This window comes from Ictidomys tridecemlineatus, chromosome 4 (assembly GCF_052094955.1).
Source record: "Ictidomys tridecemlineatus isolate mIctTri1 chromosome 4, mIctTri1.hap1, whole genome shotgun sequence".
Lineage (NCBI taxonomy): Eukaryota > Metazoa > Chordata > Mammalia > Rodentia > Sciuridae > Ictidomys > Ictidomys tridecemlineatus.
This window is the reverse complement of record NC_135480.1, coordinates 162,306,561-162,329,081: the sequence shown is the minus strand read 5'-3', so window position 1 is coordinate 162,329,081 and position 22,521 is coordinate 162,306,561. Positions and strand designations below refer to the sequence as shown.

Below are 22,521 nucleotides of genomic sequence, written 5' to 3'. Positions count from 1 at the left end.
ATTTACAAAATGATCCAGAAATCTAAAGTCCTACACCTTTGTACCACAACTCTAAACTTCCCACTTCCAGAGGTCTGGTAATATAAGATAGAGTTGTTTCTTTTGAGTGCACCAATCTTACAGTAAGCATGAAACAGATTTAATGGGATTTGATTTGATGGGAGTTTGCATCTTGAAGAGGAAGCTAATAAGCCTGATAGAACCCAAGATCCAAAATGATTTCAGCTCTAGGAACTTGGCTAGAGGTGAGACTGCCACTTCCTGGATGTGTTTACTGTATTTTTTTAAAAATAGAAAACAATATCTCCTTATGGTATTGCTGCAAGAGTGAAATAAACCAATACAAGTGTACTTACAGTCTGGCACCCAACAGTAAATGCTAGATGAATTTCAACCTGTAACAGTAGTATGAGACAGTGTATGTGGGTGGGAAGGAGAAAGCTAGCTTCCAATCTAAATTTTCTACCTTCTTGCTTTTTACATTCATTTCCCTCTAGCTCAACCTCTAAGGAAATAATAGATTTGCTAAACAAAACTAGTAGGACTATTTTCAACATAGGTGGCAGGTACACTTGGTGACAACATGAAAGTACAAGCCACATGGGAATACTAGAAGTTCATGGCACTTGTGGAGCACCAGCCACTGTACTATGCTTTGGTATGACAGATACAAAGGTACATATTTTCAGTGGCATAATTTTTATTCCCAATTATCTCATAGATGTATCAGTATGTGTATGATTGCCTAGAGATAGAACCCTGATTAATGGTTGTGTGAAAAAAGGATAGTTAGCAGACAAGCCATTGAATAAATTGCAATCCTTGATGACACTGTCACAAACCTTCATTTTCTTTAGACCACTAGTCGCCCTAAGAAATTTGTACTTGTTAAAAAAAAAAAAATTAGAGGAGACATTTGCCATTTTCTGCCTACCCAGCATCCTGAAGAAATACAGTTCACACGGTCTGGGTGGGCCGCCTCTTCTCTTTGTGCAGGGATCTAAAGATAAGTAGACTTATGACTTAAGCTTGGCCAATGACAGTGCTCTACTTCCCAGGGACCAAACACTTGTTCAGAGACTCACATGTGACATGGAATGAAGCAACTTCTCCCCATGTTGCTTTTGCCACACCTGTGGGCAAAGACACTTTTCCTTACCTTTGGCAAGATGGCAGCCATCTTGCCAGGGATGTAGAAGCATCCCAAGAAGAACAAAGTCTGATGGCACCATTTGATTCACTGGATGCAACTGCTACTCATTAGATCTAAAATTTCTTGGTTTGTGAACTAATATTCACCTTTTTGGCTGATTTATTTTGAACTGGATAACTTTTGCTTGCATTAAAAGGAACAAAGCATAAGGAAATATAGCCCTCACTAATAATTAATTTAGCTAATATTCGGTGTCATGCTTATTATTTAAATGTGTATAGCAGTTCCAAAATATTTATCAATAGTAATAAAACTTGTCTAAGTCAATGAATATCATCTACTTAGACTTCATGGAAATCAGATCATAACACCACTGTTACCACTATAGTTTGCTTTGGTTGGCAAAACCTTCCCCCATGCCTTAAGACAAATAAAAGTCACATGCACAAAATTCACAAGAATATTTTACTAGAATTGAGGGGATAGAAGAAGGTAGAGTCAAGTTGTCAAAAAGAAAATCTTCACATTGAACTCCAGTCAAATAAAGAAAATTCATGTTCCTGTTTCAGTCTTGCCTGGGTAACAAAATGATGTACCCTCCTCCTGGCAATGAATATGGCAAGCTTCAGGTATGTGGCCACCATTTCATGACCCTTCACTGTGAGGATCAATATCTCACCGATCCCAGACATGAATTCTTAAGAACTCCTTCCATTTCTATGATTTGCCTCATCCAGCTGAGAATGCTGCTAGCTACTGCAAAGCTGTTCACCAGCCATAAGCTCTGGTCCATACGGCTTTCTTCTTAAACTCTGGGAGGACTCTCAAGGACAGCAGGGTAGCTAAAAGGAAACAACAAAACAAACCCATGTGTATTTGGTGGCACTACATCTGAAAAGGTCATTTTGATAAAAAAGATATCAGAACAGACATTGGCTTTTTCTCACTTGGCTAATTTTCAAGACTTAAGAATTCCCATCAAGATCTGGCAAAATGTCAATGGTGGAAAACAATTTTAAGGTTGGTGAAAAGTTGGGTTTTTTTTTTGGTTTAAGTTAACCTATAATCAGTGGGAAATTTTGCCCCCCCCCCCGAAAAAAAACAAAAAAACAACAACCTGGTGAGATGCTGGCAATTTCCTCTGAGTGCTGTTTATTACATGGGTGTGTTTTCTTATAAAAATCTACTTAAGATTTGTACTCTTTTTCTACATGAATATGATAATCACCACTAAATGTTTAATTAAAGATGAAAACCCAAATCCCCATTCCTATAATAAAGTCGAGTTCATATGCTCAATGGAACAAACAGGTCTATGCTAAATTATATTTGTACATGCACTCATGAGCTCTACTATTTCTGATTTGCCCTGGGTCCCTCAGGGGTTAATTTAAAGCAGAGAAATTGTAATGATCTCTTTGGGTAACCTACTGTATACCTTATTTTAGAATATTAATTCAAATACCCTGAAATGCTATTTAAAATATGACAATGTGAAGGAACGTAGGTAGGTAAGCCAGTTACACAACTATTATGTGGCTCCACTAAGCCCAGGACTATCTCATCAGTGAACACATGTGTCCCTAAACCACATGACTGTTTTCCTCATTGGTTATTCATCTGTTAATTCTGTAACCTAAGAGTATATATGTGGAGCATCCCACAGTATAATGGCTCTATAGCCATTAAAAATGAGGCAAACAGAAGTCCTAAGGACAAGTCTCTATTGATGGATCAAATGATGTCAGATCACAGTCCTGATTGTCAAAAGTTCTTTGTTTTGTCACAGTCATGTGGAGGTCTCATTCCATCATCTACGTGCTTCCCAACCACTTACTGGTGGGACCACTTTGCTGGTCCTTATCCCAAAGGACCAGAACCAATGAATTCTTATACCATACTTAAAATAAAATATGGGTCACGCTATGCCTCCAGGTTGGCTAGTGAAATTATCACAGAGCAGGCCAGCAGAAATGAGGCTTTTCAGTGCAGTATCTTACAGGATGGCCAAGGACACCAGTAGCAGCTACTGGCTCTAGACACTCAAGTCCTATGACATGGGTGACAACTACAGCCTACTCAGGCCACAAGACCAATGCCCAAATGACTTCTTAGATTTGTGTAAAAGAATCCTCACAATTTTCAGAAAGATCTTCCGTGTTTGGGGGTCCTACAGTCAGTGGGGCAAAGTCAGCAGAAGAACAAAAGACACAAAACATCTAAATGCCTGATAGTATGGGAAAGGGCTAGTTCCCTTGGCAAAATACCATGTAGCCATTACTACTATTTATGACTCCAGTGTAACAAGAAGTTTAAATGCTTTTAAAAAATGGTAAAGAAATTAAATCCTATTCAAATTATTTTTTCAATAGTATAAAATTATAAACATATTAAAATACTGAATGTGGAAGGGTACAAAAACTTCCTACAGAAATTATCAGAATTGTCTTTGGGCAGTAGGACTCTGGAATTTTCTTTGGTCTTTTACTTTTCTGAATTTTCCAAATTTTAATTAAAAATTTTGTTTTACCATTATAGTAAAACATTTAAAAACCATTTAACCCAAAGTTAAAAGTGCTGGAACTTTTTTTTTTTAAACTCATATTCTGGTTCAAAATGTCACATCAGTGATCCATGAGCCCTTTCAGAATTCAATATATACTATGTTTTTTTTTTTTTTTTTTTTTTTTTTAAAGAGAGAGCGAGAGAGGAGATAGAGAGAGAGAGAATTTTCAATATTTATTGTTTAGTTCTCGGCGGACACAACATCTTTGTTGGTATGTGGTGCTGAGGATCGAACCCGGGTCGCACGCATGGCAGGCGAGCGCGCTACCACTTGAGCCACATCCCCAGCCCCAATATATACTATGTTTACACCATTCTGCATCACAGACAACAGTGGGTGGTTTTCACCTATGCTGGGAACAAAGCCTCTTAATACCTTTTAAAAGATCCTTGGACTTTGCCGAGAGAGCTTCTTTAGGACTTTCCATGATGCTGAATAGCCAGTCAATGAACTAGGGTGGAAAAAAAAAATTTTTAGCCAACAAAATCCCATTGTCAGCATGAGCTGTCAGTCCCCTGGGGCTGCATACATGATTGCAAGTACAGTAGTCTTTAGGTGATTCCTGTCTGGGCTAAGGGTGCAGAGATGAGAGAGGAGCCAAGCACAAGATTTGAACACAGTTCCCATTTAGTCAAAAGACCTCACAAAGCTAAGCCTACTTCCCTTGCTGAATATCCTAAGATCAGGGATAGGTTTTAAGAGTGGAGTAGACATGTGCCACAAACATTATCTCTAATCACTCTGAGAGGCCCAGAGAGATTAATACCCTCACCCAAGTTCACTCCCAGTGAACAAAAGAGTCAAGATTTGCACCAGAGCACACCTAGCTCCTAAGCTCCATGTGCCTCTTTGCATCAGGCTGCCTCCCACAGGTCCCCTGTGTGTTTCAGCCTAGGTGCCTTGGTTGGACAGTGTTTAGGGAACATATTAGATAGAAGCCCCAGTTTCTGAAACAAAATGTTTCTATAGATGACAACAGTTATGTATCCAAATGAATATGAAATGGAGGCTGAAATGCAAGAGAAAAAGCATAAAATAATTTAGGTAGAGCCAAGCATGTTAACTGTGAATAAATCCTACAAATGAGGTTGAAACTCATAGTACTCATTAGTTTGACTGATTTCCCAAGATGCAGTCAAAATTGTCTTTGAATTAGCTACAAGATGATTTCAACAATGACTGAATATTATCAATCTTGGTTTGCTGAAAAACACATATACCATTAGTGACAAATACAAGACACTTTAACCTCAGACATGAGAAGTTGGGTTGAAGAAAGCAAAATAGAGAAAATAACCCTAATTCCATGCTTTAATTAAAAATTTTTCTTTATTTTCCTTTCAAAATTTTGTTTTATAATATCCTACTTGTAAGTAAATAAATCAAGCCCTACAAATATATAATCAATGCAAGATGTCCACTCTGTAGTCCAAAGTTAACACAGTCTCCCAGTCCAGAAATAATATGAGGGGAGACCACACTTAAATTTATTTTAAGTGAACATAAAATACAAAATTTGGGCAGCAATTGCAATGCTTATCAGATTTAAGGGGGAAAAGGCATTTTAGTTTGAGATGCTCAGTGGAGATATATATGGCTAAACTGTGGGTTCAAAGTTCAGAAATGTTTTTAAAGATTAATGTTGATTTAAAGAATAAGCAACAAAAAAGTTACTTTTAAGCTTTCCACCTCATCAAAACCCAGTTTTGACTAAATGAGATTCAAAGAATCTTTCAAACCACTGTATTAAAGATGGGACAAAGCCATATAAAAAGTATAGGAAGCACAGTATTTTCCCATGTTGTGCTAGTTGCCTGGGGAGTCTTAGTATTAAAAGCCAAAGGTGTTTCCTATAGTTTGGGTTTTTCTGAGGACAAGGGTGATGATAGTAGACCTTAACAAAACTCCATTTGGCATCTACCACATGAGTATATGCAACGTGCCTGGGAGATGGAGTGAGCTATAGGGAACCTCAAATATGATAGGTGGTCCAGACCCACATCTCCCTGAGGAAGAGTTCTCTGACCCAGCATTGTTGCATTGTTCATTACCTCCCTTCCTTGCTGATTACCATGATATCCCACAAATGGTACCATCCTGAATCTTAAATTTGCCTTCCTGCCTGTCCTCACATTGAGATTCTGAGTGAAGAATTACTTATCCTTTCATTGCCAGGTTCAAGAGTCTTCAGTAAATGAATGAAAATGAGAGATTTTCTCTCCCCACATCCCCAAGAAAGTTCTTGCTATTGTTTTCTCTAATCAGTAGGTACCCTGAACCTGGGCTGGACTCAGTCTGAGACTGAATCTGGCAAAGATCTGGGGCTGAGAATGAAAGCCTGTGGTGTAGTGCACGTGTCACTTAACTCCCACCTCAACTCTACAGCAAGAACTTCTGAAGACAAAAGCCAGCCTGCCCTGCTAAGCAGGTGGCTGCCAACCTCACCTTCTGGGTTTGTTCCTTCCATGGCTCTTTCTGCAGCAGAAGCAGCATGCTACTGGGAAGGATAGTGAGGGCCTCTTGCAGAGAGACCCTGTGCATTGGACTCCTGCCAAGGAAGCTTGATTCTGGTTCAGCCAGGCCATTCTCCTGATGCCATGGCAACCAACTGGCACTGAGGCCAAGGAGGAGTGGGGCCTCATGATCCCCCCAAGCTACCACTGCAACTGCAAATATCAGCAACAAGAAGTCCAAAGCCTGTGATGGAAACAGAAGCAACATTGGGTCATATGTCTTACCAACTCCAAGTAATTCATGGCATCTTCCCCTTCACTCACCCCTCCTCCTGCCTAACCCCTACACCAGAGAAGGAACTGGACTGACACAATTTACATGCTTAATGATGAGACCTTCTGGGGCTGTGAAGGTTTTTAGGGTCCCCTTATGCGAAGATAGACAATCTGAAATTTCATTATGATTAGTCTAAGATTTCAAGAAAACATAATTTATTTCTAATCACAATAAGATCCAAATGATCCTCTGTTTTTGGTATTTTCAAAGAGACCAAGAAATTAGGAAAAAGATATTTGTTGTAATGTGGCAAAAAGTATTTTTAAAAATTATGTATGATTTTATTTTTGAACCAATCTCTCTTGATGCACTTTATTTTTTTTCCTTTTTTTTTAAATTTTTTTTATTGGTTGTTCACAACATTACAAAGCTCTTGACATATCATATTTCATACATTAGATTGAAGTGGATTATGAACTCCCAATTTTTACCTCAAATGCAGATTGCAGAATCACATCGGTTACACATCCACATTTTTACATAATGCCCTATTAGTAACTGTTGTATTCTGCTACCTTTCCTAACCCCTTCTTGATGCACTTTAAAAAGTCTGCTGGGAAAAATCTAGATGCTTGTCAAAAAAATCTAATGTTGGTACATCGAAATTGTTGAATTACAGTGATTTAAATTATACTTCTTTCTGTTAATTTGTTTTCTAGGATTTTTTTAAGAAAACAGAACATTAATGAAAGCTTTGGGGAAAAAAAGAAGACCATGTGAGTTCAAGAAAGGGGGGCTGTTTAAAAAGTACTTCTCTATCTTTTATATTCCTCATCTCATGAATTAAATTTCAAAAAATTAAAGACACACAACTTTTCAGGAAACTGCAAAATTTCAAGGAATATTCCAGATAATGAAACTTTTACTTACCATGAAATGGGCCTACAGAAAAAATTCTAGAAAATGCACAACAGCCAAGTCAAGAAAATGAGAGTAGGAAAAGAGCTGTCTTCATTTTATTTATGCATCTTTTTCTTCTTAAACTCACCCAATGCCAGAAACTCTTACTTTGTCTGGGTCATAGGTCATGCTGCCAATGTGAGTAAAATCTTCTCTCCAATATGTGTGCACAAACAGGTAGGCACTGGCACAGATAAAGATTATCTGCATACACTTCAGGAATCTCTTCATATTAGGCATTTTTAGCCATATTCGGGCCAGAGCAGAGGCCAGAATCTGGTACTCCTACATCCTTTGTGGGAACAAACCTAAGCACACAAGGCCTTAAGTACCCTCTTCAGCTTAGTGTTTTGGGGTTCTGCCAGCAAAGAGCATATTTTGTTGAAAATATTTCTCAAAGGGCAGACCTGGGTATCTCTAATAGCAAGGTAAAAAATACCCATTTGCTTGTGGCATCAGAGAATTATTACTGGCATTTCTTAAAAATAAAAGGAAGGCAGGAAAGACTATAAGCATCATGCTATAGTTTGGATCTTGAATATTCCCTCTATAGCCAATGTGTTACAGGCACTACTGAGAGATGGTGGAAATCCACAGTGGCACTACTGAGAGATGGTGGAAATCTTATTGGGAGGTTTTGGAGTCATTTGGAGAATGCCCTTGAAGGAGACTATGGGACCCTGGCCCCTCTTCTTCTCTCTCGCTCCCTGGCCATAGATGGCAGTTTTGCTCCATGATGTGTTCTTTTCATGATGTGTTGCTATGACACAGGCCCCTAACAAGAGGGTGAACTAATCATGGACTGGAATCTCCAAAGCTGTGAGCCAAAATAAACCTTCTCTCTTTATAAGTTGATTACCTCAGGTATTTGTTAGAATAACAGAAAGCTGACCAAGACACAGCAACATATTCCTGTTTTGAGAGAGAGAATCTAAGTTCCAGGTTTTAATGAAACTACAAACTCCTCTAGGTTGTACCTCATCGAGAGCCACATTCTGAATAGGTGTTGACTGGTAAGCAACATTTCTGATATAACCCATCAGTTCCAAGAGCCACTCCATTCTCTTCAATACACCTGAAACAAAAAGAATTTTTTTTTGAGACCATGATTTTGCTTTGAAATGTAAAATAGATCAGAAATAACAATCACAACTAAAGCAAAACATGTTGTAAAAATCCCATTAAACAGTTTTAAGGTCCGAGACTTGTGATTTCCTGTGAAAGAATTGGTACTGTTCTTACTGGATAACTATACTTTGGTGTTTATTTCCAAAAGTAAATCTGTTCTTCAAATATCCTTGCCACTAATATAAAATGAATTTATTGGAACTTCTCTCTCAACATTAAACACACTAAGAGAAATCTGGTATGCCAACTACTCAGTAATGTTGAATCACAGGTAATTAGTTATTTTTATAGACTTGCTTTGCTTAAGTGGTCCGAATTTGTGCCCAAATCACAAAGGAACCCTATCCCAAAGACATAAAATAAATAAATAAATAAAAATCAGCCATTGTGTGGTAACTGGAGACCAAACATCAGCATAAATGTTGATTTTTGTCCTTTAAAAATTTTTTTTTAACATGAGGATTCCCAGTACAGTAAAAACTACATAGAAAGGTTTTCAAACTTCAGAGAATACGAGGAATATGTGAATTACATTTGAGAGTTGGCTAGTTAGAACCAAAGACAACATCAAATTATTTCATTTTATTGTAAGCATCTCCCTCCTTATTTGGAAACACTTGCTAGATTTCTTCCTGATAAATATTCTTTTGGTTTATAACAAACAAACAAACAAAAGATAAAAAAACCCCACTCAGATTCTCATCCCAGGTTCATCTCTCAGTGGGCACGCACTAATATAGATATGGGAAAACTGTCTCAACTGCCAAAGAGGAGGATGAATCAAAATTTCTTATATAGTCTTGGAGAATCTTCCAATCAAGTTTGTCAGGTTTTCCCTCAAACCAAAAAGATATAAAAGACAGATAGGGAAAATGAGCACCTGAACCTGAGTAAGTTTCCTGGGATCACAAGGGCTTCCCAGCCACATCTGACACCAGGTGCCATTCTGAATCTGAATGCAGTAGGGGGAAATGATAAGCATGTGATCAGAAAGACTGTAGGAGCCATAGGCAAGCTCCCTTTTTAGGTGATTATTAAAGTACAATGTCTGATATGGCCTAAAACTTGCAACATGAGGTTCATGAGCAGAACTTTAAGCTTGCAAGTGTGTATAGCAGGACCAGATTTTATTTTTTAAACCCTTAAGAAATTCTACAGGATAATTATGTAATTTCTTTTTCTGTTTTCCTTTTTGACCATTCAGAAATGACCATTCAAAAGCCATTTTCATGATTTCATCAGGTAGAATCAATCTACATCTTGTATGTTTTCAAAACTGAGTAAAATAGACAGAAGCAACCTGGTACACTTGTGTGTATCCTTGAGAGTCTTAAGGGCCAAATACAATAGAAAAATACTCAAAAGAACTCATTTCTATCTCTAAGAAGTAGACATTGTGAGCTATAACTGCTCATTTCCATTCAAGTCACTCTTCATTTGGGCTAATAAGGCCTAATCTGTGCCAAGAAGCACTAAGCTAGCTTTTATGTTGAGAAAACAAGTACAACTTAAAAGGGAGAGCAGGCAGTTCTATTTCTGTCCCTGCTGTTCGCCAGGGGCTAGCCTCACCTGTGTTGGCATGGCTCACAATCCGTGCCTGGTATAAGCTGTGCAGAATCATCCAAGCCAGTGACTCTTTTTCGTGGTATTGCAGAGCAATACTGAGTATATCAGTGAGGCTCATCAAGGGGAATCGTCCTTGAGAGATTAAGTACAGCTTGACAAAGACAGCCTTTTCCATGTTGCTCTGTAAAACAGCAAATTGTTCAGTCACTATTAAATTAACTGAAGTGGCTACAGAACCTCAGGGCAAGGGCAAAACAGAAAAAGAGAGTTTGATGCTATTATCACAAATGCTAAAACTGCTCATTTCCTGCAGCCTGTGACCTATCTGCCTGTCTGCTATATTAAAATGCACATACAACAAAAGGTTGTAAGGTCACCTCCTGTTCCTTCATAAAAGCCATGAATGTATTCAGTGGTTAATAGGTAATATTTAGTAAATATACACAATAATAATAAAATGAAAACTAGTAAATATACTACTTATCATGTGCCAAGCACCATTCTAAGCAATTAACATGTATTAATTCCACAGTTTTTAAAATTTGGTACACAGACCTCTCCCAACACCCTTTTAAAGGTTCTGTGAGGTCAAAACTATTTTAATAATTACACTAGACTGTATTAGTATTCATTGTATTTTTCACTGCCATTTGTAATTTTTTTAGAAGCCAGTTTCATTTAAAATATCCTTGTAAACAGTAAAAATTATTAGTTTCATTAAATTCTGGCCCTTGAGTATACATATTTTTAATCTTCTACGTGACAAACTGGGAAATATGCATAAGAAACTTCTCTGATGGTTGTCTCAACAAAAACACTTGTAAGACTGAATTGTGAGTTAAATAAAATAGCCAGTCTTCTCATGGAACAATGTTTACTTGAAAGAATGATGGAAAAACTATGGTCATTCAAATTGGGTATTTAATAGATTATTTTATTAAAAATTGGAGGAAATAAGCCTGTCACTTCAAGGAAAGTACCTGACAGAATTTATTGCCAAGGATAAAATCTGCATTTCCTAGTGAAAATTAGATTTTTAGAAAATGTGTATCTGATACTATGAGCTTGGCAGCTTCCCAATATGTAAAAGGCCTTTCTGATGAGATTGCTGGGGATGTTAACAAATATGATGTTTTGATATTGTATAATGAAATGTATCAACATTTGGAAGGTCTTCAAAGCTCAGTGATCCAACATTTTCCAAATGACCGATGTATGATATTACAAAATCATGTATGCATAAAAGACCGGAAGTGCAAGGCAGGCAGACCAATGGATTTTAATCTGAATTTCATTGATGTGATTCTGGACTCCCCACTGCAACTAACCTTTAAGAAACTATAAGGAGCCAGGCGCAGTGGCACATGCCTGTAATCCCAGCAGCTCGGGAGGCTGAGGCAGGAGGATCACAAGTTCAAAGCAAGCCTCAGCAACTTAGCGAGGCACCAAGCAACTCAGGGAGACCCTGTCTGTAAATAAAATATAAAAAGGGCTGGGGGTATGGCTCAGTGATTAAGTGCCCCTGAATTCAATCCCTGATACAAAAAAAAAAAAAAAAAAGCATATAAGGAGTGGTCTATTAACACACTCTTCCTCTTTCCACACACATCTATATGAGGTTGGAATTTCTTCACATACTTCATTAAAACCAAATCACCAGATTGAATGAAGAAGCAGCGATGAGATGCCAGCTATCTTCTGAGTCAGACTTTAAAGAAATTTCTGAAAATGGTAAACAAGGCCATTTTTTCACTACTTTATATATGTCTTGGAAAATACTTTTAATCATTTGAGTTAAGATGTAAGGAGCATTAGGACTGGGGATATAGCTCAGTTGGTAGAGTTCTTGCCTCCCATGCACAAGGCCCTGGGTTCAATCACCAGCACCAAGAAAAAAAAAATGTAAAGGGCAATATTCGTATTTTTCCTAGTTTTAATTTCTAAAAGTAAATATTAACTGATATCACCTATATAATTAAATCTCTTTGGAGTCCCCAATAATTTTTAAGACAGTAAAGTGTTCCTGAGACCACAATATTTGATAACTGCTATATTAACCATTTAGTTCACATTAGAATGTTCTGCAGTAGATTGTAATTATTCTTTTGCACATGAAGAAACTGAAACACAGAGGTTAAGCAACTTGCTGATGGTCCCAAAGCTAGTCATGGTGGCAGAGTAAGCCTTGGAACCCAAGGACTCCTGCTCTTTTGCTGCTACCTCTTACTTCTATTCTTTTCAGAAATGAACAAAAACTCTGACCTCAGTGGAGAAGACTAATTCTTTGGGGGACATCAGAATGCTATTTAGTATGTTCTAGTGACAATATTCTGAATGATATTTAAGAAACTCAAGTGAGTAATATAGCAACATTTAGCTCTAGGTATCAAGAAGAAAATTATATGCTCCATTTCCAACTACATTTAATAAATTTAATAACAATTAATTACATGAATGTAATAATTATGCATAATAAATAATTACAGAGTTCTTACCTTGGGTCAGGCACTATTCCAAGTGTTTGACATGGATTAAGTCATTGACTCTCCAAATAACCCTAAGAGGAGATGCTATGATCTCCCTTTTATAGATGGGGAAACTAAGGCAAACAGAGTTTATGAAATTTAAATGTCACATGGCTAATAAACTGCAGAGCTGGATTTCACATTGGAACAGGTAGGGTCCCCAGTCCATCCTCTTTACCATTTCCCTTTACTGCTTCCCTTTGTTTAAAACAAGCTAATTTAGGCTGGGGCTGTGACTCAGTGGTAAAGCCATTGCCTAGCACGTGTGAGGCACTGCTAGGCAATGCCTCAGCACCACATAAATAAATAAAGTTATTGTGTTCATCTACAAGTAAAAACAAAACAAAAATAAAACAAGCTGATTTCCAAAATGCTGATATTTGAAATACGTTATCATAGTGGTTCTCAACCTTAGGAAATACCAGAACCACATAGGGAGACTACTAAAGCATAGACTCTTAGGTACCACCTCCGAATCTCTGATATAGTCAGTCTGAAGTAGGACTTGAGGATTCACAATCTAAATAGTTACCAGGCAGTACTGATATCACTCAACCAGGGGACATAATTTGAGAAACATGGTACAAAAATCAAGAATCCAACTGAAAAAGCAAATCTGTCATAAAGGGAAATAAATGTTGAGATGACCACTAGCTCTTGGGGAAGGGAAGCTCATGGCAGGCATTTGCTGTATGCAAGGTTACATTCAAATAAGTATACGATAGTTGGGATGTACTTATGCCAAAAAAAAAAATCATTGTTTATCTACAACTCAATTTTGGAAATTTTTTTTTTTTTTTACTAAATTTGGTAACTTTATTGATATACTGTGTTCATTCATCGTTTGCCTAGGGCTACTCATAAATGATTGTGTGTCTGAGCTAATAGTGCTTGTTGTTAGATCAACTATGTTTCTGCATTCTAAAAGGACAGCATCAGGTGTCAGAAGAGAAATTTGAGAACAGAACTACTTATTCATGGCTTTCATGCACTACAAAGTTCTTTGATCAGAATATACTCATTCTTGTGGGTATTATATTGAAGAGGTTGCCAGGTACTTATTCTTTCCCATAGGTGATGCAAAATGTTCTTGAAAAAAATAGAAGAAATTGAATGAAAATGTTATTCATCCATCTACCCATTCATACAACATGATTTAAGCGCCAATCACACCAATGGATTGGACAGTAGATTCCATAGTGGCACAGAAAGACAGCTTCCTGAAATTAACCAGGAACAAGTATGAAACAAAACTAGCCTCAGCCAAAGGACACTCTAATCAATTCTTAAATTTCTACTTCAACAATGAAAAAATATACATATTGATATATTCATTATTACCTGAGTAATCTGGGAGATACGATTGGCATCTTCATCTGTCATTTCCGAGAGGCATTTTGCTATACTAATATACAGTTCTAGATCATTTCTCTGGTGAAAACAAACAAACAAATAAAATCTCAAGCATGTCAAAATACAATGTAAAACAAGAATAACAAAAGGTCTATTTTTCAGGTTCTGACAAATTATTAGATTTATCACCATGAACAACAGCTGATAAGGTCTGAATTTTAACCAAACCAAAATATATAGCCAGTTTTTATCATTTAAAGAACTTTTTTCATTTTACTTTGTGTGTTTGTTTGGCTGTACTATTTTTTTTTTTCTCTATCAGAATCCATTGTTCCAGCTAGGCACAGTGACTCATGTCTGTAATCCCAGTGACTCAGGAGGCTGAGACAAGAGGATCGTGAATTCAAAGCCAGTCTCAGTAAAAGCAAGGCGCGCTGAGCAACTCAGTGAGACCCTGTCTCTAAATAAAATACAAAACAGGGTGGGGAGTGTGGCTCAGTGGCCGAATGCCCCTGATTCAATCCCTAGTACCCCCCAAAAAAGAATTCCATTGTTCCAAGATTTTTTTAACTGCTTTGTAAAACTTCAATTCAAAGACCCGTTGGAGTAGGGAAAGGCTAATATTAAATTATTTGGTAAAAACAGTATATTGGACAATATGCCCCAGGACTCTTCAGATGTAAAATGTAAGGATTTCTGAGTTTGCTCGTCTTCTACAGGCATGTGGTAAAAAAAAAACCTAGCAACAAATTTCCTGGTACAGCACTGCTTAAGCTGCTTCTAAGCTGGCTTGAAACTTTGGTTCTAAATATTCAACCTCAACTTAGCTCTTTGGAAGCAAACGCGCTCCTAGTGAAGAATGTGGTTATTTCTTGCTAGCCTTCCCACCCACATTCTTAAAACATACAACTCCCTCCTTTGCCAAAAAGGCTTTAAAGAAGCCCAAACATAAATTGTCAGGAATGTAAATATTTTTGTTCCTTACCCGAATCTTATTTGGCAGAAGGTCAAAAATTTTCCCAGTAGCTTCACGGAGCAGACTCCAGAGGTGGTGGGCAGGGCTGGGCAGTTTCATGGCCTGACTCAGACCCTGCAAGGCACTCGGGCATAACTCAGGACTGCAAAGTGGGGAAGCTGCTTTAAAAACTGCCACCATTAAGTTTTCAACAAAACCCAGGAGCTGTTCATCAGAGACGTGTTTTATCCACAAAGGCACAGACACCAGGAGGTATTTCTTGATATCCATCTAGAAGTAAATCAGAAGAGGTCAGATGTAAACAGGTAAGCCTGGGCTTGCAGTGCTGGAAACCTCTGGGTCATCCCTGTGTCTGAGGACAGAACAAGAGATAAAAGGGTTCCTTAGCTCTCTCTCCCTCACTTTCCCACAGCTTCATGGACCAGCTGGTCATCAGTGCATGTAACTTTGGCTGCGGCAGTTCCTTCTGATTCGGGGTGACTGTGGTGGATATGTGCTATCTGCCAGTCCATCTGTGGAAGGCTCAGCTGAAACCTTAGATCTTTTTAGAGGGAAATAAAAAGCTACTTCTGAAAGTACATGACAGTCGCTATTTAGTTTTAAAAGGCCACATTCTCCAGCAAGACAAGCTTCTGAAGATGAAAAGCTATCTGCTGGAAACAACAGAAGCATCTGATATTGCTAATTTCTTCTTCTGAGGGAAAAACAGGGAAGCAATAAGGAGAGCAGCACACCAGGGCCACTTCTGACTCAAGAACCACTAGCCGAGCATGTGGACCTGACCAGAACAATTCAGCTCACAACAGCACTGCTCTGTCACGTGACACAGACTTTAATAAGTACAATAAAGGGGCAGAGCAAGGCTAAAAGGAGTGGCCTAAAAATATAGCGTCTGTCAACAAAACCAGTAGCTTTTCAGAAAGATCAGTGTAGTTGACATGAGTTTTCTGAGGAGCTCGTTGTGAAGAGTATGCCATCTCAGATCATTTTATAAAAAACATTTTCAAAAATAATGTTAATTAACAAAGATAAAAAGACCCATAAACAAAGACAATGCAAAGAGCTACACAGATCTAAAACAGAAATGGAAAGATTACTAATAGCCAGAAAAATTTCTGAGGTCAACAAAATGCTGTTAGAGATATACCTGATTCAAAGGGAAACAAGAGTTAATAGTATAGAGCTTTGGAGTCAGTCAGATATTGTTCTCCCTTTTATTAGCTATGCAAACTTTGCTAGATTTCCACTTGTCTCAGTTTAAAATTAAAATATATTTCTCAGAAAGAAAATAAGCCAGACAATTGTATGATTCTTTTCTAAATAATTTCTAAAATTTATGTTAAATCTAAATTTATATAAAAGTTCTCTTAAAGAGGAAAAGCTTTAAGAGACAGCAGATCTGTGGTGGCCTGAGCCTGAGGTTGGGAATGGGACTGACTAAAATTAGACACAATGGAACTTGTGTTGAGGGAGGGAGGTGTTCTTGGAGATGATTGAAAACCTATAAAGGAACTAAAACTCACCAACATTTACACTTAAATGGCCATCTTTAGGGCATATAAATTATGACTCATTAAAGCCATTTTTTAAAATATTGCCAAAGTTATAGAGATTACATCTGATGTCTGCAAGTACTCAGTGCTAACAGGTACCAAGTACACAGCAAGTCTCAATGACAGCTAAATGGAAGTCACTTGGAGTAGGCAGGGTGGATACAGACCTCAATAAAGTGCACCTTTAATTAAAGGGAACTAAGAGGAGTAGGAAAGGCCAGGAAACCAAAAACAATGTAGAATGGGGACTAAAGCCAAAAGACTGAGGAAATAAGAGGGCATTGTACTAAAGAACTAAAGCCTCCTAAAACAGAAGAATAGGCTACATTCAGAGAAATTCAAAGATAAAAATTACTTATTTATACAACTGGAAAACCTCTAAGGAATCTGGAATTTTTTTTTTCTCCTAGCTTGAAGTGAATTCAAAACAAAACATCTTTGCTAACTTCCCATCTTTAAATACTATTACTCTATTCTTCCCGTCTACCTTGATCTGTACCTGGAAGGTGCTAACCTCTCTATCACAGATACCAGGCTGGGTCGCTTTCTCCACAGCACTAGGTTCATGCTCAACACCCCAGCAGAAGGGTCACACTCTTTCCACCTATACTCTCCTACTACCTTTCTTAGTACTAACCAAATCCTACCAAATCTTTGAGGTTCACCTTCTTTTGCTGCCTCCTCTGGTAAAGAGACGAGTCCGGTGCAGGTGTCTTTGCTTTTTCTTACTAACTACAGACAAGACTATGCATATCAAACAAATAAAACTAGATTCAAATAACTCCACAACTTCCTAGTTGTATGATCTGGAGAAAGGAACCTTAATACCTCTGGCCATCATTTCCCCCTTTTTGTAATAAAAAGTAGCTAAATAGCTAAACCATGAATGGTAGCGACAATAGAGGAGTCCTGAATCATATTATTTTCCAATCTGTGGGCCAGCTACTATCAAGCCCTGTTTTTATAAAGTCCCATTGGTTCACTCTTGACTCTGAGAACACATCCCCAAATGAAAGCTAATCTCCCAAATCAGTTTATTGTCCTGCCAGCCAATGCCCTTAATTACTACATACACTCAGACTGTGGATCAGTGGTGGCATCACCCACAAACCCAACAGTGCGGCTGCATTCTGGGATGACTGTGCCTGAGTCACCATGATTTCAAGGCAGAGTTGCTGTATCTCTTCCCCTGAAAGAGAAGAAAAAAAGAATTTCTGTAATTTAGTTGCTTTGTTGACTCATTTTCAGGCTTTCATGTCTAAATTAAAGAATTTGCTAAGCAAAAGAATTCTGCAGTAATAGAACTTGAGTAAACCAGAAGGCATTTCAAGAGACCCTGTTGGTGATGAAGTGAAGAATGTGACCAGTGGTGTTGCAGTCCCAAGTTTGGGGACTGGCAAGGGCAGTTTCTCTTCTATCTAGAGAAACCTAAATGTTCAAACACTACCAAAAATATGAGAAAATTCTAGCTAAAAATAATTCTGCCCTGGTCTTTCCCTCTGCTCCACCTTGTGTTCAGCACAAACCTATCTGTGTCTAGAACTGCTTATAGATACAGCCACTGTCTCTACTGACCAGATCTTTTTTTGTACTCTGATTGCTCCCAACCAAACCTCTTCTCCTTTTTCTGAGGATTTAGTTGAAATAATATAGCATATTTTTAGTATTGTATATAAAAGCAGGAGAGGGACAAAGAAACATGTTTTCCAAATGAAATCTCTGGAAATCCAGTATGGTGACATCATGTCTTATACAAGGATTAGGTTCAAATGTAAACGTTTATGCAAAAATTGTGCATAGTGAAAACCTTCTTTTTTGGTGGTGCTGAGATTGAACTTAGGGCTTCCTGCATGTTAGGCAAGCACTCTACCACTGAACTACATTCTCAGCCCAAAACCACTTTTAATTATATCTAAAATTATATACAAATGACAGTATACAAGTCATTCTATATATCATATGCAAGTAATCATTCTACTGTAGGTGATAGAACTATTGATATAGCCATGGCAAATACAAGCACATGATTTTGACAGTGTTTAAATTGTTTTCTTCCTGGAGTCAGATTGTTTTGAGCCACTAAGTCTGTGCTAATTTGTTACAACAGCAAGAGAAAATACAAAAAATATATGTGCATGTGGTAATTCCTTTCTGTATAAGAGGGACTTCTGTGGATGAAGGGAAGGTGTTGAGTTGTGCATTCCTTTGTCTCTCACCAAGAAAAACCTCTGGTAGGGATAATAATGTTCCTGTAATGAGTTCCACATTCTAATCTCTGGAACCAGTGAATACATTAACTTATATGGCAAAGGAACTCTGCAGGCATGAATAAGGTTAAGGACCTTGAGTTTAGGAGATTATTATAGATTATTTAAGTAGGCTCATTAGTCACAGGAGTCCTTAAATATGAAAAAACTTTCCTAACTGCAGAAAACCAGGAAGGTATTATGAGAAGAACTCAGTTCTGCATTGCTTATTTTGAAGATGGAGAAACAGGGACACCAAGTTGAAGGATGTGGGTGGCCTCTAGGAAGGAAATCTGCTGTGCTCATACCTTGACTTAGTCTGGTGAGAATAATGTTGAACAGCTGGCTGATAGAACAGCAAGATAATAAATCTGGATTGTTTTGACCCACCAAGTCTGTGCTGATTTGTCATAACAGCAAGAGAAAATACAGCATCCATACAGTGCTTTTTTAAAACCTAGGGTTCTGGAAGTGTCATGTGATAACCACCAAAGCAGGCATACACCATGTGCTCAGCGATCTGTGCACTGCAGTCCAGCACTGCTTTTAATGACGTTGTTTGGCCTGTGTCTTTAGACCTCTCTCCCTCCTCACCCTCAGCTGTGGGAACGCAATGGCTCAGAAGGACAATTATCAAAAATAGAAGTAACAATAAATGCTGGTGAGGATGTAGGGAAAAGGGTACACTCATACATTGCTGTGAGTCTGCAAACTGATGCAACCACTTTGGAAAGCAATATGAAGATTCCTCAGAAAACTTGGAATAGAACCATCATTTGACCCAGTCATCCCACTCCTCAGTTTATATCCTAAGGACTTAAAATCAGCATACTACAGTGACGCAGCCACATCAATGTTTATAGCAGCTCAATTTACAATAACTAAACTATGGAATCAGTCTAGGTGCCCTTCAACAGATGAATGGATAAAGAAAATATGGTAAATATACATAATGGAATACTACTTAGCTATAAAGAGAAATGAAATTATGGCATTTGATGGTAAATGGATGGAACTGGAGAATATCATGATAAATAAAATAAGCCAATCCCCCAAAAGCCAAATGTTCTAATATGTGGATGCCAACTCAGATGGAGGGGCAGGGGGAGAGAAGAACAGAAGTACTCTGGATGAGACAAAGGGAATGGAGGGGGAATGGAATAGGAAAGAGAGTAGAATAAATTGGACATTACTATCCTATGTGCATATATGAATACATGACCAATACAATTCTTTATCATACACAACCAGAATAATGGGAAGTTATATATGTATAATATGTCAAAATACATTGTCATATATAACTAATAAGAAGAAACAAAAAATGATGGAATTAAAAAAGAAAGAAAGGGTCACAAGATCCCAAAGTCCGTCAGTTACTACCACTTGTGACAAAAAAAAATCTGTTTTCCCACTCAGGTCAGATACTAAAAGCAAATTCTGAAGACCTAAGAAGACTTGCTACTTACCAAAGTTCAGTCTCATAAGTGGAGAAAGGAGCGCAGCCCAGTTTGCAGGAGGATACTGGTAGCTTTCTCCAACAGTTGCTATGGGTTTCATCACTACTTTGAGAAGGGAAGGAGGCACAGCTTCAGGACCTGTAAAGAAAAAAAATAATAAAACACCTTCATAGCATCATGAGTACAGAAAATCACTACTTTCTCTTCTTTTAGTTTCAAAGGATTTAGTATCACCACGTATTCAATAGTGGTCAAGCCCCTCAAATCTGTGCTCTAAATTTCAACCTCATTTGCCACAAACTCTTACTCCCTTTCCTCTTCCTGCTTTTGTCTTTAATCTTTCCCTCTTGTCTGGAGAAGAATATTCTACTCTTTTGTTTTTAACTTAGCTTTCTTCCACACTCTGATGTCTTTTTAGTTAGTTTTTAAAAAGAACAACTTACTCTATATTACTACCTCATTGCTTACTTGCGCCTCACTGCCCCTCAGCAGATGATGCCAAATATTATGAACTGATTTTCCTACAAGTGCACACACATGATAAACTTTCATTTGTAAATTAGGCACAGCAAGAGGTTAATGACAACAAACAACAAAATAGAACAATGATAACAATATACTGTAATAAAACATGTGAATATGGTCTTGCTCTTAAACCTTCTTACTAGAGTGTATGGACCTTTCTTCTTGGTGAGTGTGAAATGCTACTTAAAGGAAGGGCTGTAAGGCTCCTCTTTGGCACATCCAAAGAGAACATGACTGCTCTTTCACTTTGGGGATTGGTGTGATTCGAATGTGTTTCCCAAAATTCTTGTGCTGCAAACATAATCCCCAAACTGTAGAATCTTGGGGCGGTGGTTAATGGGATCTGAGGATGTGACTCTTTTATAAAAGTGAGCTGTTGCTGGCAAGCTTGCTCTGTCTCATCATGCAATGCTCTCAATCATGCATCAAGAAGATGCTCACCAGGGTCAGCATCATGCTCTTGGAATTCCTAGCCTGCAGAATTGGGAACTAAACTTCTATTTTTAATAACTTACTGACTCAGGTAAGCAAATGGACTAAGATAGGGTTATTATTAAGTAAAACAGAGTTGTCTGAACACAAGCACTGCAATACCATTTTAGTGGAACCGGTCATTTATCCAGCTATAAAGCAACTAAAAGATGGGTAGCATATATAGCATGGATAAGATGGACAACATTATGATTCATGTACTAGGTAGGACAGAGTGGGACAACATGAAATTACATCATGCTACTCAGAATGGTGCACTATTTAAAATTTATGAGTTGTTTATTGCTGGGATTTTCTGTTTTCTGCTTTTGGACTGTAGTTGACTGTGGGTAACTGAAAATGCAGAAAACAAATCCACAGGCAAATGGAAACTACTATGTATGTATGTGTACACACACACACACACACACACACACACACACCATGGAATATTGTTCAGAATTGGAAAGGAAACCCTAACACATACTACAATATGAGTGAACTTAAGTATGTTATGCTAAATGAAATCAGCCAGTCACAAATAGACAAATCCTGTGTGATTCTAGGCATCTAAAAAAAAGTCACATTCATAGATAAATAAAGTAAAACTGTGGTTGAGGAGAGGGATAGGGAGATATTGTTCACTGGGTATAATTTTAGTTTTTAAAATGATTAAACGGGTAAAATTTATGGTTCTTTTATCACAACTTTTAAAAGCAGTTGCATATTCAGAATAAGTTTTTTTTTTTTTTTGTCTCCCACCCCGTTTTCTGTTTTCCTTCTGGCATTCAAGGCAATCTCTATCAAACACTAGCTATTCACAAGCTAAAGGAAGAAAGGTTTCAAAGACCACATATGACAAAGAATATAGTCTTTAAAAATATAATTTTTAAAAGTCACTTAACAGAAATAATTGTAGCCCAACAGCAAGAAACAAAAGTAAACAACAAGGAGAGGGAAAAACTTGACACTCTGAGGTAACAGGTAACAACACTCAAAATGATCAGTTATCAAAGCTTAGAAGATGGACGGAGGTGATAGTTGTACAATAATGTGAACATAATGTAACAAAATTCTATACTTAATGACTAAGAGCACATATGAATCAAACAACAAAGTCCCAAAATATATAAACACTGATAAAATAAAAGGGAAACTGTGTTTTACAATAAATAGTTGGAAACTTCAAAGTGCTACTTTCAATAATAGATGGAATATTTAAATAAAAGAAATGAATATAGAGGACCTAACCAGCACTATAAACTAAAGAGATCTAGTAGTCATGCAACACTAAACACCATCAGAATAC

General features: G+C 37.6%; 1 protein-coding gene and 1 long non-coding RNA gene across 9 annotated transcripts in view; one reads left to right on the top strand and one right to left on the bottom strand.

The window, feature by feature from the left end:
* Window positions 1–1,604: 1,604 nt before the first annotated feature.
* Focad (focadhesin) overlaps window positions 1,605–22,521 on the bottom strand; it is a 281,898-nt gene continuing 260,981 nt past the window's right edge. For all 8 annotated transcript variants that reach the window (XM_021733689.3, XM_078047698.1, XM_078047697.1 and 5 more), the window contains 9 exons: window positions 20,226–20,354; window positions 17,584–17,699; window positions 14,967–15,227; window positions 13,970–14,059; window positions 10,107–10,284; window positions 8,387–8,484; window positions 6,165–6,416; window positions 4,095–4,170; window positions 1,605–1,995 (listed from right to left, as the gene is read on the bottom strand). In XM_021733689.3, coding sequence (XP_021589364.1) covers window positions 1,922–1,995; window positions 4,095–4,170; window positions 6,165–6,416; window positions 8,387–8,484; window positions 10,107–10,284; window positions 13,970–14,059; window positions 14,967–15,227; window positions 17,584–17,699; window positions 20,226–20,354 — 1,274 coding nt within the window. In that variant the 3' untranslated portion in view covers window positions 1,605–1,921. The remainder of the gene's footprint in view (window positions 1,996–4,094; window positions 4,171–6,164; window positions 6,417–8,386; window positions 8,485–10,106; window positions 10,285–13,969; window positions 14,060–14,966; window positions 15,228–17,583; window positions 17,700–20,225; window positions 20,355–22,521) is intronic.
* LOC144377294 (uncharacterized) lies at window positions 15,131–21,044 on the top strand. Its single transcript, XR_013438143.1, has 2 exons — window positions 15,131–15,262; window positions 20,176–21,044. It is a non-coding gene; the product is annotated as an uncharacterized LOC144377294 (long non-coding RNA).